This window comes from Montipora capricornis, chromosome 3, assembly GCF_036669925.1.
Source record: "Montipora capricornis isolate CH-2021 chromosome 3, ASM3666992v2, whole genome shotgun sequence".
Taxonomy (NCBI): Eukaryota; Metazoa; Cnidaria; class Anthozoa; order Scleractinia; family Acroporidae; genus Montipora; species Montipora capricornis.
The window spans coordinates 11,761,970-11,780,466 of record NC_090885.1 but is presented as its reverse complement, the minus strand read 5'-3'; the positions used below and the strand labels follow the sequence as shown (position 1 = coordinate 11,780,466).

Here is an 18,497-nt window from a genome sequence, read left to right as displayed (position 1 = left end):
GAAAAGAACATCCGGTCAAAGCAAATTCAAATTTTGCTTCTCCGTTTAGAATAATTATTAGTTGTCGCCTCTTTGTGTAACGCAAAGCAGGATGACCGATGGCCAGATTTTACCTGAACGACAAATTGAATGATTGAAAAAGTCTTGACCGAAAAGGAGCTAAAAATGCCTGCAAGATGGCTAGAAGTAATAAGCTAAATTCGAAAAGGAAATATCCTTTACAAATTTCATTTTAAAAATTGTGTCGTATTGCCTTGTTTTGATGTAATTTTTAACATGATAATCTTATTAAGGTCTCGGTAAAGGTAAATTTGGGCATCTCTCTCAAATTTCTTTGAGAAATGGCGTGTTTTTATATTGAATGGATCTACATCCCGCGCATGTATATGACGGATGTTAAAGTGTCTGGAACAGTATCTTTGAAACTGAAAAATTCTTGATTTTGTGGGAAGTAAAACAATTACTGTCTGGTACCGGTTTCCAAAAGCCGAGGTGTTCAACATGGCGCGTGCCGCCATCTTTCGAAAGCTTCTTTTCTTTCGAACAAGTGAACAAACTACCGCCCGAGGTCGGACACAGAGCTGCTATTGCTATTGCGTTGTTGGTGAATAAAATGAAAGTTCAATCTTTGTAAATTGATTTTGATGTACAGTTGTAACCGTGGGAACATTTTATTATTTCATTTGGTGGGTTCCCCAGAATGGAGTGTGAAGCCTTTGGATTTTATAACACTGTTGGCAACCGAGGATTTAAAAAATGCCTCAAATCGCGTTGAATGTGGAAAAAAACACACAGGAAGGAAGATACCCACGATGGCAATAAGGTAAGGCTTTTTAATTGAGAAATTTCTCGTACAATTATCTTCCTAAGTCTTTTATCGAGATTGCCATAGAAGTCTTTATATTTTTGTCGGCCATGTTCGCTTTCTCTTAGACTGATCGAGCTTGGGATGCCTGTGTAGTAACACACAAACACTTACAATTTTCACGCACAAACATTAGTCACCCCCATGTCTCGTAAAACGTGATCACGGCGAGAATACATTCTTTGTGCAATATCACAGCTTTTGACGAAGACAACTTTCTGTCGTGACAATGTTTGCCCTCTGGCGATTCCAGAATCCTATGCGCATAACGTGGGTCTCTAATTACTGGCAAATCATTCATCCAATATAAACTTAAATCTGTTTGGGTTGTCTTCTTGAACAGGAGCGAACCACTCCCATACTAAGCATTTTTCAGACCGATCTATTATTAGACTACCTTTTCCGCAAAAAAACAAAGACAGTTCCGGTTCGTTGGCGCGATGACGTCAAGTTTAATAGTTGCTTGTGATTAGTCATTGGGCTCCTGTGAGAGTCTCGCTCGCGGGAAATTCAAAAATCATTTTAAAATAGATCGGTCTCTCAAACCGCTGTGACAGGAATATATATGGCTGTCGTTCGCTCCTGGGTCCATTTATTTCAAATTACCGAGATTAACAGGAGAAGAGGCTTGATAACCTTCTCACTCCCTTTCTATAACATAAAATACTTTTCGGGATAAAATACTTTTCGGACCATGTTCGTAAAACAAACTTTACTGGGATTGAATACACGTTTACAGCTATTTGAAATGTTGTTTATGCAAATGTTTAAAATGCGCATGTAAAGTTTCCACATGCTGATAAAATGCGCATTAAAAACCGGTCACTTCTTGATAGAAGAAAGTATTGTTCGAGTAAGGACTGCTGCTAGCTTTCGCCGATCCGCTACGGCATCATATCATCCCTGCTAGAGGTAAACATCAAACGTCGCTTACTCTTTGGTTGCTATAATATGGAAGGTCGCCACAAGTTCTTTTGACGGTTTCTCAGAATTCTTCAGTTTTTTTAAAGAGATTAGGGACCTTAAGCAAGAACGACGACGATGGCTAAGAGAACGCCACATAACAATAGGTTTAACTAGCAAAACAATAGCTCTGCACGCCCTGCACGTGCGTTTTACGTTTTGAAACATTTCGTTGCCGTTCTCGTCTTGACAACGACGAGAGAAATGATAACATTTGAGGTTGTGTGGAGGACGCGAGCACCTGACGACGACCTTAATTTCAATTTTCTCTCTAAATATCCACACCGTTCTCATCGATTTTTTTTCCACGAATGTTGACTTAAATTTTCTATGCTGAGCGACTTAAAGTAATCGCAAAATTATTACAGTAACGGGAATTGTTCTATGTGGGTCGGAACGACCTGCTGCTGGATTTACATCCAGGGAAAATATACCCTCACGATACGGAAGTGATATGATTTTTGCAAATTTTGAAAATCAATTAAGACCGCTAGCATTCTTCAGAACCAAACAATCCTCTAGAAAATTAGTGGGACGTAACTTTAAGTAACAGTTTTTTTTAAGGGAGATTTTATTCGCTTAGGTCTCAACAGGTGTGAAAACATCTGTACCAGTCCGCTGCGCGTGCTGAACGTTAGCAAGGTCGACATAGGCACGTAACGCGTGCCGGATACAGTACACAGATGTATAAACTTGTTGTGTTTTTTGTTCTAACAATACAAACAGGTGATCAAGACTTTCCTTAGTTTGGTGAATGCTGCTTATGCGCGCACAGTTAGCGAGGACCAGGGTCAATATGTTTCCGGGAACTTCAATTTTCAGCCATAAAATCTGAACGATGCGGAAGAGATCTTTATTCTTCTACGTTAAGAAAAGGTCTCCTTAACGACACTGTGTCACGGTAATTTGGGGTTTTTCGGAACAATTTTAACTTAATCGTGAGTTCCACACTCAGAAAAAAAATATTCAAATTCCCCTACCTTTACAATTATCGTTGCACCACAAAAAAGTTGATTCTGAGCGAAAACAACTTTCATCCTAGTGAGTCCTCCTAAACTTGAAGAAAAATATCGAGCCGACTTTTTTTTAACGATTGACCAAATGCAATACGTTTCTATCTTGTGCTGTTAGTCCATCCATAAATCTGTAACTTGGTTTCATGTATTTCGCGTGTTGTCTTATTGGTTTTAGTGCATATTGCGACGTTCCGTTATATTTTATCAGCATTTTCCCTGTCATAAAACTAACTTTTGCCATAGCCACTTTGAACAAGCTTCATCCATTAGAAAGAATCTAATTAAAAATATCCTCCTGCGGCTAGTCTTGCGGCTTTTAGTTGCATTTGTTCGTTGGGTGCCCCTTTGTAATTCAGCTGCCCACTCGTGAGCTAAAAGTACATTAAAAAAAAAACCAAGAGGGGATATGGTAATCACGGTCTAGATTCTAAAACAATTCAAACATCAATTAACATTTGAATGCAAGCTAATAGTAATGTAGCGATTACAGACTATCTATAGTAAACGTATTTACTGTCTCTAAAACTCAAAAAATCTACGTAGATTAAAAGACCAAAACGTCAAAGTAACGAAAACGAACTGTACCAGAAGCTCAAAACGATAATCGATCACAACAGTTATGGTTTTCCTGACGTCATCTTTTTTAGCGCACCTAATACACTACTTAGATATTCATAGACTGAAAGCAGCAGTCAAAATTAAAATTTTCAGTTGAGAGTACAAACAATCCTCAACTCGTGCTCACGGGTGGCCTTACTTTCGCCTGGTCGAATCGGTCTCCAACGCCAGTTTCTTCCTCAACAATCTTTTCGTTCCCTTTTTCTTTCTTGATCTTCAAATTCCACGTCGAGATTCCTCTTTGCCCCACTTATCTCCGATACCAAACTAAAGCAAGCAAATTTGCCCCCCTTCACTGCATCAGAGAACTTGTTATAACTTATTCCTTTCTTGGTTTTCCCTTCTATAAACTCTGCGCCCAAGATAACTGTCTCTATTCCCATCATCTCAAGTAATGTAGTGCACTCATCGCACGGCGTCTTTGTCACAAACAAGGTTCCACCTTCAATGTTCTTGGTGTTCCGCATGAGAAGCGCGTTTTGCTCTGCGTGAATGCTGTAAGGATACTTCTTGTCTGGTACGTCTTTATCTTTGTCAGAAGCTCTTGGGAATTCACCATACAGCGCTTTTGATGGAAACCCATTCCAGCCAAGCCCAACAATTTCTTTCTTTTTGTTTATAATTACTGCTCCTACCCCGGTTTTTGGATCGTCAGTACGTTCGGCTAGGAACTTTGCCAAAGTGATAAGGCGGTAGCTCTGCTCCTTTTCTATTCCCTGTGTTGGGTCGAATGCAACTGACTTATCTGGTGATTCAAGTTTAAAATTGTATCCTTTCTTCGTTCCGACCAAAATCGACGCCATCCATGTCACCATTTCTGTGAAATCGATTTTGACCTGACTTCTCATCTCTTCATCCAGAGCCTGCCATGGAAGTTTATCCTTGGCCTTTTTCATCCAATCGTCGATCCAATATCTTTTTTTAAGACTATCCTCCATTTCAATCCTTTTTTCCTTTGGTGTTTGGAGCTTGTTTTGAATGTCCTTGATAACATTCGCTCCCACTTTCGGGACAAACACACTTTGACTGATTGAGCTTACTTTAAATAGGTTATCAACCCGAAATGTTTCTTCTTCAAAGTCGTGCAATGGGCGGTACTCTGGCTCAATTGGCAAATAGAAGACCCTCTTCACTTTAGACTGGACCAGAAGCTTTGTGCAAAAAGAGCATGGTTTTCTCGATACAAAGACTTTGCAGTCTTCAAGGACGTCATGATGCATCATCAACAAGCGAGCAACTGCATGGACGCCATTGCGGGAACAGTCAACGGCATAACTCCTGTCGTTTGGCAAAACGAGTACAGCTCCAACTTTCATGTAAGGATTGTTTCTTTGAGGATTGTCCGCTGGGTTCTTTTCTGGCTTGTCCTCTGGGAAATCTTGCATCCAAAGTGCAAGAATCATGTACAAATTGTCCTTGGTAAGTCTGGAATAGCTGGAGGCATAAGAGGTCGAAGCTTTTCCCTTTTGATCGGACTCTGTACTTTGTGGATCTTGATAAGCCATGAAGAGATCACTGAGGGCACAGTTGCAGTTTATTCGTCCTTGTTCAGGGCTGATTGGTTTGCACGTAACCTGCGATCAGGCCGGCTTTCTGTTGATCGGCGAAGGGAGGAAGAAGGAAAACAACGCTTTTATATTTTTCCTCTTTAAATCAAGGTGATGTTATGCTATAAATGGTTGGCCAATCCGATTCTACCGGAAGTTAACCCAGGTTTTTGTTTCTTTTTCTCAGAAACAGAACGTTAACGTGTCTATATTGACTTCCGGTTGTGAACTATTTACACAATGATGTAAAATGAAGTTTTGAAAAGAAACACTGCGATTTGAAGTTTTTATGGAACATTTTCCTCGATCAGTTGAATCGGCCGTTACAACTGTCTCAAAATAACGTGACGTCACGCGCTCTCGCATCCTTTGGGTTGTCTGTCTGTGGTTGAGAGAAAATTAGTCTGTAAAATGAGGAAGAGAAATTCACAAAGCAAAGTGGTGGCTCAGTTAGTTGAGCATCGGGCTGTCATGCGGGATGTCGTGAGTTCGACTCCGCCCGCACCAACACTCAGGGTCTTAAAATAACTGAGGAGAATGTGCTGCCTTTGTAATTACATCTGCAAATGGTTAGACTTTCAAGTCTTCTCGGATAAGGACTGTAAACCGGAGGTTCCGTCTCATAACCCTAGCTTGTTGGAAATTAAATAGTATGGGACGTTAAAGAACCCACTCACTATTCGATAAGAGTAGGGGACGTAGTCCCCGGTGTTGTGGTCTGACCTTATCTGGACGGGGACATTTTCCACTTCCTAAAATAAATTGTAAACTGTGTAACAAGCAGTCTGGCTAAAGTCCCCCGAAAAACATTGTAAATTAGTCCTGAAAAGCCCCGATGGGAGAGTCTAGTAGCTTCACTTAACTTCACTTAAAGTCTCAACCTCACAGTGGAGTTACCAAAACAAAAGAAACTCTGTGTGGAAATAGAAATTTTATTTCAGAACCAGCCAGATAATACAATAAGTCAAAGATATTTTTTTTACTTCATAGACACTTTAGGCAACAAGTAACTTCAGGTAGGATGCTTTTAGACATTGAATGCTAACTTAAATTAAAAGTGGTTACTGGGAACAATTCAAACTGAAATACGTCCTTCATTATATCCTATCAAACATTAAACAAAAGCAGCATGTTTGCTGTTTATAGCCCTTACAATCTGTTACAAATCGACGAACTTTTCATTTGCTGTGTGATCAGACACAAAGCTAAGAGCGGGTATCTCTCAACATAGAAAATTAAAATTGAACAAAATTCGATCAACATTTTTGTAACTTCTGTACCTCATGCGCCGATCATCTCGCAACTTCAACATCCACCCCCCCCCCCCCTCCCCCTCCTTTCTCGGGCCAAAATGGTGTTCAAATGCCCTACCCCATCGTCCGATTTGAAGGATTTGTCTGTCATACCCTATTAAAGAAAAATCGTCGTCCGCCCCTGCCGTCTTTAATAAAGACCTTTTGAAGACCTTTTTCGTAAGACAACCGCTCGCAAATGCTTCATCTCTTCCTTTAAACTGTTCTATCTCGTCCAAACACGTGTTTTATAGCTGTTAGCGACTTCGGCGCCCGGAGAAAACAATTATTTGAAACCTGACACTTCCCGTTCAATTTTCCCCACCCCATGCAGGCAAAGGTCAAATTCCCCACTCCCCTTTCACAGTAGATGGTCAAATGCCCGTGGTTTGCACCGGTGGGGGATGTTGAAGTTTCGATTTGATCGGCGCATGATTCTGCAAAGTTATCCCACAGTCTCTCCAAGCAACACTGCAAGAGTCAAAATGTGGCTGAATTAGAGCTTGACCTATCAGATGCACGGTTGCTTGAGGAACAAGGTGCATAATGGGTTTTATCGCCACAATGCCACAAGCAACTTCTTTTGTTAGTTTATCCGTCAATGTGACTGCTCTAATCAAGTCGATGGTCATTCCAAGTGATTCCGTGGTAGTAACATTCTCAGTGGCAATTGTCGAGGAGCTGATCTGTGTGTTAGGAAGCGTACAACGTTGCACGCAAAGCAACATGCCAGCCTTTTGATAGCGTTTGGAGTCTTAATTCATTGATCGCATGCTTAAGCCCTAAATTTGACAATTTGATTTTCTTTTAGTGTTTTGATTCGCGACTTGTAATAGATATCTTTAGTTGTATTAAAGGTATTGTATTCAAAAAGGGAAAAGCATCGTTTAGACATTGAAAGTGTAAGATCAAAGATTGTGGGAATAAAAAAACATGATCCAAAAGAGTGTGTTGTTACCAGTGTGGTTATTCCCGAAGAATCTGAGAGTACTCAGCCTCTGCCTCGATCCAATGATCATGAACTCGATTTTTGTCATTTATTTAGCGTAAGGTTGCTTGCTCTCGCCTAGTTGTTAACATTTTCAAAATCTTGATTCAGATTCATGGCAACTGAATATTGTCTACTCAAGAACCTGCATATGTTAGATGGGAGTCATCAGTGTACACCCCGGGCCAACAATTGAGTAAATAGTTTCGAAGATCATTAATACAGAATAAAAATAGTAGTGGCCCTAAAATCGTCCCTTGGGCCAAAACAATTAGAGAGTGACTCGTTGATTGAGCAACTTTGTCTACGATTTTCTAAATATGACCTAAACCATTGGTACGTATTTCCATTTATGAAGTAATGGCTTAGTTTTGACAAGAGGACCTCGTGGTCTACTGTGTCGAAAGCCTTTTTTAGATCTAGGAAAACAACATTGTTTATCTTCCCTTGATCGATAATATATGCCCAAGTGTCTGTGGCCTTAAGAAGAGCCGTGACAGTCGAGTGACAGAAGGCGTAACTGCATCGATACTTGTTAGATAATCTCGATGATAATAATAATAATAATAACAACCAGAACGACAATAATAATAACAATAACAATAATGGCGGAGCTCAGGCGCTCAAAGCGCGCCAGCGGAGCACTATGGGTAAGATTTTTTAGAAAATCTATCCACGCGAAACCCAATCTCCCACCTAATAATGCGTACAAACTGTCGGGGTGGAGGAGGGGAGGCAGGGAAGCCTTTGGGGACGGGAGTATTCGGGCAATTTTCCTTGGCAGCATTGCATTTGGCAACCTGCGTTTTTCTGGTGGGAAATTATATTAGAGCAGCGGGATAAAGATTAAAGACCAGAAAAGAGTATTAGAGAAGAGGCCACGAAATTTGAGAAATTTAAGTGAAGTAAGCCTCGAGAGAAACCGGGGAAGAAGATCATGAGAGAAAATTTCAATAAAGAACACCATAAAGCTGAGAGAAATAGAACGAGAGACAAAACACTAATTTACGACGATTGGCTTTCAGTTATTAGTTTCCTTCTTAAACGCTATCTCAAGATTAAAGTCAAATCTTCGGAAATTGTATTGCCAAATGGCATTTAACTGCGGTTAAGATCCTTATGATGGCCCAATTTTGTTTCTAACATGTTCATATGGAGAGATATAGGTAACCTATCTTGGCCATTTACTCTTAATTTTTCAGGCTAGAAATAAAATAACTTATATAAAAAATGCATTAAATTGTTGCCTTTGTTGTCAATTTCACCCGTAGTTGCTAAAAAAGGAATGACCTAAAATGATCTAAAATGACCTGAGCTACAACGATATCTAAAATGAGTAGGTCATTTTACATTATTTTGGATACCGTTATAGCTCACTTTAGGTCATTTTAGATCTAAATAAATAAATTTATATAGCGCTTGTACATCGCTGTTCTAAGCGCTTTACAATGTAAAAAAGGACAAGATAATTAATCAAGTTTTTAAAAGCTGACATATAACACTACTGTACATATCAGGAATCTATAGCATAGACATCTTAAAAAGAAAAGAAATTAAACAAAAGCAAATATGATGAAACTAAATATCATATACCTTTTTAAAAAGAAACGTTTTCAACTTAGATTTAAAAAGATTAACATCAGAACAAACTCGAATTTCAAAGGGGAGCTTGTTCCACTGTCGGGGGGTAGCAACGGAAAACGCTCGCTGACAATAAGTTTTCATGTTAAAGTTTGGTTGTACAAGGCGTAAATGATCCCTTGATGACGGTAATGTCCTTGATTGACGGTAAAACTTTAAATTGATAACTCTCTCTTCAACAGGAAGCCAGTGAATATCTCTTAGAGTCTCGGGGATGTGATCTCGTTCAATGAGACCGGCTATAATTCTAGCAGCCTCATCTTGAACGGACTGCAACTTATCTATATCCCGTTTTTGGGCACCAAAAAGAAGAGAATTACAAAAGTCCAACCTCGAGCTAACAAAAGTGTGAATTAGATACCGTTGTAGCTCATTTTAGGCCATTCCTTGTTTCAGTAACTACGATCACCTCACTAGTTCACCACATTTAAGATGTTATACGTGTAGTGCATACAATCCTCCCCTCCCCCTCCCCTCCTTATGAAAAGTCCTTTTGTCACTAATCCGGTGAACACTATATTGGTCGGCCTGCTTCACCTCAGGGGAGGGGAAGACAGAGGAAAGACTGTGATAATTTAATACAATGACTAGAGTATTGGACGTGGTATTTTGATTTCTTTTGTTCATTTAACATTTCAACATTGTGGGTGACACATGCATAAAACAGACTGCACACTTACGTTAGATTGATTTTACAAGGATAAGAAAGGTTGTGTGGATTACATATTTTATGACATAAGTATTATTGTGACCACTTTACATATTAACTTCTCACCCAGGCTCTTTCCCCTGCTGCTTAGTGGCTGAGGGAGGAGTTAAGGTACAAGGTAAGTTACCTGTATGTATACAACGTAGACACATGTACGCAAGTGCGTGCCTATTTTTTATGACGTTCCGGCTTAAAGTTCACGCCCTTGCGCGACCTTGTCAAACGTCCCCACCCTCGGGATCACGAGTTTAATCAAATTTCCTCCTATTCCCCATCCACGGGAGAGGAGACTGAGTCAAATCCCCTGGATATGCCCGGCCCCCTTCTCCTAAGGCTAAACATTGCTTTAAGATTTTTCCTCTTGTTCTAACTGAAGAGAGTGGGTGTAAAGATTATCAGTCAAAATGTTGTGAAAGAGATTACTGTACACGTAATTTCAGTTTTACTTGTTGATAAAAATTGTTGGTTATTGTTTGCAAGGCTTGTTTGTTTACTGCTGTCAGCTCAGAGGTGTTTGATCACTGTAAACTGTATACAGTAATGACGATTAATTTTGTACCTTATCAATTAGGCAGAAGCATAATTATTCCCATATACACTTTATTGCTTTCTGGGGTTAGAAACGGGAGCTCCGCTTGTAGCCTTGGCTAAATCCATATATTAATAACAGTAATAATAATAATAATAATAATAATAATAATAATAATAATAATAATAATAATAATAATAATAATAATTTTAAAAATTATTGCGCGCAAATATCTATATTAATATAATCTCGATCGCCTAGTTACTCTCGCGCATTTCCAATCATCTGGAAATATACCTTGAAATATTGATTGATTAAAAGTTGTCGCAAATAGGTTTCCAAATCGGTCTGTGTAAAACGCAGACTGCAGACTGCAGACCGGCGGGGGTAAAATGCAGTCTGAGGTTATAATTTAACTGTTGAAAAACCCAAACCCATTAGAAATGCTAACAGTTAAGCCTAAATATTGTTTTAGGACTAATTAGGCCTAAGTTTAGCATTTCTAAGGGGTTTGGGCTTTTTCAACAGTTACGTTATAACCTCAGTCTGCATTTTACCCCTGGTCTGCAGTCTGCAGTCTGCGTTCTCGAATAAGCCTAGCACTGAGAAACAAGACCAGTTGCCCTTGACTTGTTTAATTAATTTAAAAGTGAAAACACTAAATTTGTTGTTGTTGGTGGACGGAGTTGAAACCGTTCATTTGTACTGCTACTTTTTTTGGCAAGTTTTGGACCAGTAGTAACAAAGTAATTGTTAGACACATTGGACAGCGTAGTTGGATTAACGAACGAAATGATTTTTGAAATGTATCATATATTGAACTGCGGACGTGAAATCAAGTGAAGCTATAATCCACGCAGTGTTTCTGGCTCCTACGGTTAAAATTGTGTTCATAACTGCGGGGATCATGGCTTTACTTCAGTTGGATTTATAATAGTTATAAATACGCTAATCACTTTCAGAGATGTTGCCGATTTCTTTTCAGACTTATTTACGCAAAGTAAGTTCATTGATTGTCTGCTAGGTCTTGAAATTATTAACATTATAGTAGATCTGCGTGGCTGACGAATTATTTTGGAACTAAAATTCGACAAAATACTGAGTCTGGAACAAATTAACTTAAAGGGGACAGAGGACCTAGATCTTGTTAATTCACACCTAAATCACCTCCGATTGACGAGTAAAATCGTCAATAAGCAGAATATTTGTCAGAGCACAGAACACGTAGTTACTGTTTTTTGTTCACATTAGCCGTTGTTGCCTCGTTCGAAAGCTTAAACAGTGAAAAGAAAATTTCTCTCAGAGCAGCACTTGCCAAAATACAAGGCCACGTTTTCTTTTTTCAGCCTCAGTGGAAACAGATGTATAGTACACGAAGGGTGCGTTCGATTGACCCTATTCCGGAACAAGAATACGTGGATTGATGATTTAAAACGGTATGTCTGGCGTTGTGAAGCAACAAGGATAATAAAGATATGTTTAAAATAGCATTTTAGCAGGTTTTTGACAATTTTAAGAAGAAAGTATCGTTCGAGTGAGGACTGCTGCTAGCTTTTGGCGATCTACGGCATCATATCATCCCTGCTAGAGGTAGACATCAAACGTCGCTTACTCTTTGGTTGCTATAATATGGAAGGTCGCCACGAGTTCTTTTTGACTATTTCTCAGAATTCTTCAGTTTTTTAAAGAGATTAGGGACCTTAAGTAAGAACGACGACGACCGCTAAGATAACAATAGGTTTAACTAGCAAAACAATAGCTCTGCACGCCCCGCACGTGCGTTTTACGTTTTGCTACATTTCGTTGCGGTTCTCGTCTTGACAACGACGAGAGAAATGATAAGGGAATTTAAGAAACGACGACGGCTACGACTACGACAACGCCACAAAGCAATAATATCATTGGTTAAAAGAGCATAAATAGTCGTGCTGCACGTGCAGCACGGATTTTAGCAAGTATCTCAGCGGTCCTCCTTATAACGACGACGTGAAATCACTAAATTTGAAGTTTGACGACAACGTAAGCACGCAACATAGAATCTTTCATTCTCTTTTTTAACTTTAAAACCGCTCGTACCAATGTATGTTTAGGATGCTTCGCCCGCATTGTAGGACGCGAACGAGACTGAATAATGGCGAAAGATTTATGATAGAGCCAAGTTATATTTTGAGGTGACGTTTTCGTCGACCGTCGCCGTTGTAGATCTTATATTCCCTATTGTTCTATGTGGGACGGAACAACCTGCTGCTGGATTTACATCCAGGGAAAACATACCCTCAAGATACGCCGGAAGTGATATTATTATTTTTGCAAACTTTGAAAGTCAATTAAGACCGCTAGCATTCTCCAGACCAAACAATCCTCTAGAAAATTCGTAGGACGTAACTGTAAGTAACAGTTTTTTTCAAGGAAGATTGTATTCCCTTAGGTCTTAACATATGTGAGAACAACTGGACCAGTCTGCGGCGCGTGCTGTGCGAAAAAACACAACCCGTTAGCAAGGTTGACATAGGCACGTAACGCGTGCCGGATACCGTACACAGATGTATTAACTTGTTGTGTTTTTTCTTCTAAAAATACATACTGGTCATCAAGACTTTCCTGAGTTTAATGAATGCTGCTTATGCTTGCACAGCTAGCGAGGACCAGGGTCAATATGTTTCCGGGAACTTCAATTTTCAGCCATGAAATCTAAACGAGCCTGAAGAGATCTTCATTCTTCTACGTTAAGAAAAGCTCTCCTTAAAGATTCTGTGTCACGGTACTTTAGGGTTTTTCGGAACAATTTTAACTTAATCATGAGTTTCACACTCAGCAAAAATTATCGAATTCCCCTGCCTATAAAATTATTGTTACACCACAAAAAAGATTCTGAGCGAAAACAACTTTTATCCTGGTGAGTCCTCCTAAACTTGAAGAAAAATATCGAGCCGACTTTTTTTTAACGATTGACCAAATGCAATACGTTTCTATCTTGTGCTGTTTGTCCATCCATAAATCTGTAACTTGGTTTCATGTATTTCGCGTGTTGTCTTATTGGTTTTAGTGCATATTGCGACGTTCCGTTATATTTTATCAGCATTTTCCCTGTCATAAAATTAACTTTTACCATAGCCCCTTTAAACAAGCTACATCCATTAGAAAGAACCTAATTAAAAATATCCTCCTGCGGCTAGTCTTGCGGCTTTTAGTTGCATTTGTTCGTTGGGTGTTCTTTTGTAATTTAGCTGCCCACTTGTGAGCTAAAACTACATAAAAAAAAACCAAGAGGGGATATTGTAAACAAGGTCTAGATTCTAACACAATTCAAACATCAATTAACATTTGAATGCAAACTATTAATAATGTAGCGATTACAGACTATCTATAGTAAAGGTATTTACTGTCTGTAGAACTAAAAAAATCTAGATTAGAAGACCAAAAAGTCAAAGTAACGAAAACGAACTGTATCAGAAGCTCAAAACGATAATAGATCACAACAGTTATGGTTTTCCTGACGTCATCTTTTTTAGCGCATAGACTGAAAGCAGTAGTCAAAATTAAAATGTTCAGTTGAAATTACAAACAATCCGCAACTCGTGCTCACGGGTGGCCTTACTTTCGCTTGGTCGAATCGATCTCCAACGCCAGTTACTTCCTCAACAATCTTTTCGTTCCCTTTTTCTTCCTTGATCTTCAAATTCTCTGTCGAGATTCCTCTTTGCCCCACTTGTCTCCGATACCAGACTAAAGCAAGTAAATTTGCCCCTCTTCACTGCATCAGAGAACTTGTTGTAACTTATTCCTTTCTTGCTTTTCTCTTCTATAAACTCTGCGCCTAAGATAACTGTATCTATTCCCATCATCTCAAGTAATGTACTGCACTCATCACACGGCGTCTTTGTCACAAACAAGGTTCCACCTTCAATGTTCTTGGTGTTCCGCATGAGAAGCGCGTTTTGCTCTGAGTGAATGCTGTAAGGATACTTCTTGTCTGGGGCGTCTTTATCTTTGTCAGAAGCTCTTGGGAATTCACCATACAGCGCTTTTGATGGAAATCCATTCCAGCCAAGCCCAACAATTTCTTTTTTTTTGTTTATGATTACTGATCCTACCCCGGTTTTTGGATCGTCAGTACGTTCGGCTAGGAACTTTGCCAAAGTGATAAGGTGGCACCCCTGCTCTCTTTCCTTTTCCCGTGTTGGATCGAATGCAAACGATTCATGCTTACTCCCAGAAACTGGTGATTCAAGTTTAAAATTGTATCCTTTCTCCGTTCCGACCAAAATCGACGCCATCCATGTCACCATTTCTGTGAAATCGATTTTGACCTGACTTCTCATCTCTTCATCCAGAGCCTGCCATGGAAGTTTATCCTTGGCCTCTTTCATCCAATCGTCCATCCAATATCTTTTTTTAAGACTATCCTCCATTTCCATCCTTTTTTTCACTGGTGTTTGGAGCTTGTTTTGAATGTCCTTGATAACATCCGCTCCCACTTTTGGGACAAACACACTTTGGCTTATTGAGCTTACTTTAAATAGGTTATCAACCCGAAGTGTTTCTTCTTCAAAGTCGTCCAATAGGCGGTACTCTGGCTCAATTGGCAAATAGAAGACCCTCTTTACTTTGGACTGGACCAGAAGCTTTGTGCAAAAAGAGCATGGTTTCCTCGATACAAAAACTTTGCAGTCTTCAAGCACGTCATGATGCATCATCAACAAGCGAGCAACTGCATGGACGCCATTGCGGGAACAGTCAACGGCGTAACTCCTGTCGTTTGGCAAAACGAGTACACCTCCAACTTTCTTGTAAGGATTGTTTCTTTCAGGATTGTCTGCTGGGTTCTTTTCTGGCTTTTTTTCCTCTGGCTTGTCCTCTGGGAAATCTTGCATCCAAAGTGCAAGAATCATGTACAAATTGTCCTTGGTAAGTCTGGAATAGCTGGAGGCATAAGAGGTCGACGCTTTTCCCTTTTGATCGGACTCTGTACTTTGTGGATCTTGACAAGCCATGAAGAGATCACTGAGGGCACAGCTGCAGTTTATTCGTCCTTGTTCAGGGCTGATCTTCTTTTTGTTTGCACGTAACCTGCGATCAGGCCGGCTTTCTGTTGATCGGCGAAGGGAGGAAGAAGGAAAACAACGCTTTTATATTTTTCCTCTTAAATCAAGGTGATGTTCATGCTATAAATGGTTGGCCAATCCGATTCTACCGGAAGTTAACCCATGTTTTTGTTTCTTTTTCTCAGAAACGGAACGTTAACGGGTCTATATTGACTTCCGGTTGTGAACTATTTACACAGTGATGTAAAATTAAGTTTTTAAAAGAAACACTGCGATTGGAAGTTTTTATGGAGCATTTTCCTCGACCAGTTGAATCGGCCGTTACAACTGTCTCAAAATAGCGTGACGTCACGCGCTCTCGCATCCTTAGGGTTGTCTGCCTGTGGTTGAGGGAAAATCATAGCCAAAAATTGGTCTGTAAAATGAGGAAGAGAAATTCACAAAGCAAAGTGGTGGCTCAGTTGTTTGAGCATCGGGCTGTCATGTGGGATATCGTGAGTTCGACTCCGGCCGGACCAACACTCAGGGTCTTAAAATAACTGAGGAGAATGTGCTGCCTTTGTAATTACATCTGCAAATGGTTAGACTTTCAAGTCTTCTCGGATAAGGACTGTAAACCGGAGGACCCGTCTCATAACCCTTGCTGGAAATTAAATAGTATGGGACGTTAAAGAACCCACTCACTATTCGATAAGAGTAGGGGACGTAGTCCCCGGTGTTGTGGTCTGACCTTATCTGGACGGGGACATTTTTCACTTCCTAAAATAAATTGTAAACTGTGTAACAAGCAGTCTGGCTAAAGTCCCCCGAAAAACATTGCAAATTAGTCCGGAAAAGCCCCGAGGGGAGAGAGTAATAGCTTCACTTAACTTAACTTAAAGTCTCAACCTCACAGTGGAGGTTCCAAAACAAATGAAACTCTGTGTGAAAAAAAAAATAATAATTTCAGAAACAGCCAGATAGTACAATACGTCAAAGATATTTTTTTAGTTCATAGACACTTTAAGGTAACAAGTAATCTAAATTCAGGTAGGATGCTTTTAGACATTGAATGCTAACCTAAATTAAAAGTGCAAGGAAAGGTTACCTTTATACAAACGTTGGCGGTGTAGCACTTAAATTTTGAACAGAATTAACTGAAGAGAGTGTAGTCTAACGTGAAGTGCTAGATTTCTATCCCATATGAACCATGTGAGCGTTAGCCCTACTAATGGAACTGAGCCCACACAAGGACAGAGAAAAACTCTGACCAGGGTGGGAATTGAACCCACGACCTTCGGGTTAGATCTCCGCGGCTCTACCGACTGAGCTACAAGGTCAGACGGGAGCAGGCCGTGGGAACTGAAGATGTTAAAGTCACGGCAATTAACATGTACAAGTACAAGGAAAGGTTACGTTTATACAACCTAAATTAAAAGTGGTTACTGGGAACAATTCAAACTGAAATACGTCCTTCATTATATCCTATCAAACATTAAACAAAGCAGCATGTTTGCTGTTTATAGCCCTTATAATCTGTTACAAATCGACGAACTTTTCATTTGCTGTGTGATCAGACACAATGCTAAGAGCGCCGCATATCTCTCAACATAGAAAATAAAATTGAACAAAATTCGATCAACATCTTTGTAACGTTGAAGTTTCGATTTGATCGCCGCATTATTCTGCAAAGTTATCCCACAGTTTCTCCAAACAACACTGCAAGAGTCAAAATGTGGCCAGCGGAGCACTATGGGTGAGATTTTTAGAAAATCTATCCACGCGCAACCCAATCTCCCACCTAATAATGCCTACAAACTGTCGGGGTGGAGGAGGGGTGGCAGGGAGGCAGGGAAGCCCTTGGGGCCGGGAGTGTTCAGGCAATTTTCCTTGGCAGGAAATCGCGTGGCAGCGTTGCATTTGGCAACCTGCGTTTTTCTGGTGGGAAATTATATTAGAGCAACGGGATAAAGATTAAAGACCAGAAAAGAGTATGAGAGAAGAGGCCACGAAATTTGAGAAATTAAGTGAAGTAAGCCTCGAGAGAAACCGGGGAAGAAGAAGAAGAGAGAGGGTGTAAAGATTATCAGTCAAACGGAAAATGTTGTGAAAGAGATTACTGTACATGTAATTTCAGTTTTACTTGTTGATAAAAATTGTTGGTTATTGTTTGCAAGGCTTGTTTGTTTACTGCTGTCAGCTCAGAGGTGTTTGATCACTGTAAACTGTATACACTAATGACGATTAATTTTGTACTTTGTCAATTAGGCAGAATCATAATTATTCCCATATACAGTTTATTGCTTTCTGGGGTTAGAAACGGGAGCTCCGCTTGTAGCCTGGGCTAAATCCATATAATAATAATAATAATAATAATAATAATAATAATAATAATAATAATAATAATAATAATAATTATAATAATTATTGCCCACAAATATATATTTAACAGTTATTCTACGAGGGCGCGCTGGATATGAAATGATATATGTTGTGTTCATTGACCATATTTGGTAGTGCTGGTATATGAGCTGATAACCTGTGTCCGGCGAGCCAATGAAAATGCTGGAAAAGTGATATCCGTAGTTCACTTTTTAATAAATGAATGTAATCTCGATCGCCTACTTTCGCGCATTTCCAGTCATCTGGGCCCAGTTGCTCAAAAGCCGATTAACGCTAAATCCAGATTAAAAATTAACCAAAGAGTTTATTTCTCGTCTCTCAAATGCAGTTAGGCGCTGATATTCGGCACAAATTTACATTAGAAGAAGTCACCGTTGAAAAGCAGAAATAAGCAAAAGAAACTTTCAACAAAAAGTTGAAAACATGAAACAAAAGTTTACGCTAATCTTAGATTAAGTTAATCGGCTTTCAAACAACTGGGCCATGAAAATATACCTTGAATTATTGATTGATTAAAAATTGTCTCAAATAGGTTTGCAAATCGGTCAGTGTAAAACGCAGACTGCAGACTGCGGACCGGCGGGGGTAAAATGCAGTCTGAGGTTATAATTTAACTGTTGAAAAAGCCCAAACCCATTAGAAATGCTAACAGTTAAGCCTAAATATTGTTTTAGGCCTAATTAAGCCTAAGGTTAGCTTTTGTAAGGGGATTGGGCTTTTTTAACAGTTACGTTATAACCTCAGTCTGCATTTTACCCCTGGTCTGCAGTCTGCAGTCTGCGTTCTCGAATAAGCCTAGCACTGAGAAACAAGACCAGTTGCCCTTGACTTGTTTAATTAATTCAAAAGTGAAAAAACTTAATTTGTTGTTGTTGGACGGAGTTGAAACCGTTCATTTGTAC

The 18,497-nt window shown here is 39.6% G+C and overlaps 2 protein-coding genes across 2 annotated transcripts; both read right to left on the bottom strand.

Moving 5' to 3' along the window:
- Positions 1–25: 25 nt before the first annotated feature.
- On the bottom strand, positions 26–5,092 carry LOC138041119 (cytidine and dCMP deaminase domain-containing protein 1-like). The gene has a single exon (XM_068886886.1). The coding sequence runs from the start codon at positions 4,965–4,967 to the stop codon at positions 3,642–3,644; it is 1,326 nt and encodes a 441-aa protein (XP_068742987.1). The 5' UTR covers positions 4,968–5,092; the 3' UTR covers positions 26–3,641.
- Positions 5,093–12,680: 7,588 nt separating this feature from the next.
- On the bottom strand, positions 12,681–15,307 carry LOC138041118 (cytidine and dCMP deaminase domain-containing protein 1-like). The gene has a single exon (XM_068886885.1). The coding sequence runs from the start codon at positions 15,160–15,162 to the stop codon at positions 13,807–13,809; it is 1,356 nt and encodes a 451-aa protein (XP_068742986.1). The 5' UTR covers positions 15,163–15,307; the 3' UTR covers positions 12,681–13,806.
- Between the last annotated feature and the right edge of the window lie 3,190 nt (positions 15,308–18,497).

Coding starts and splice junctions, on each gene's coding strand:
- LOC138041119 (XM_068886886.1), bottom strand. CDS start 4,967: ATGGCTTATCAAGATCCACAAAGTACAGAGTCCGATCAAAAGGGAAAA.
- LOC138041118 (XM_068886885.1), bottom strand. CDS start 15,162: ATGGCTTGTCAAGATCCACAAAGTACAGAGTCCGATCAAAAGGGAAAA.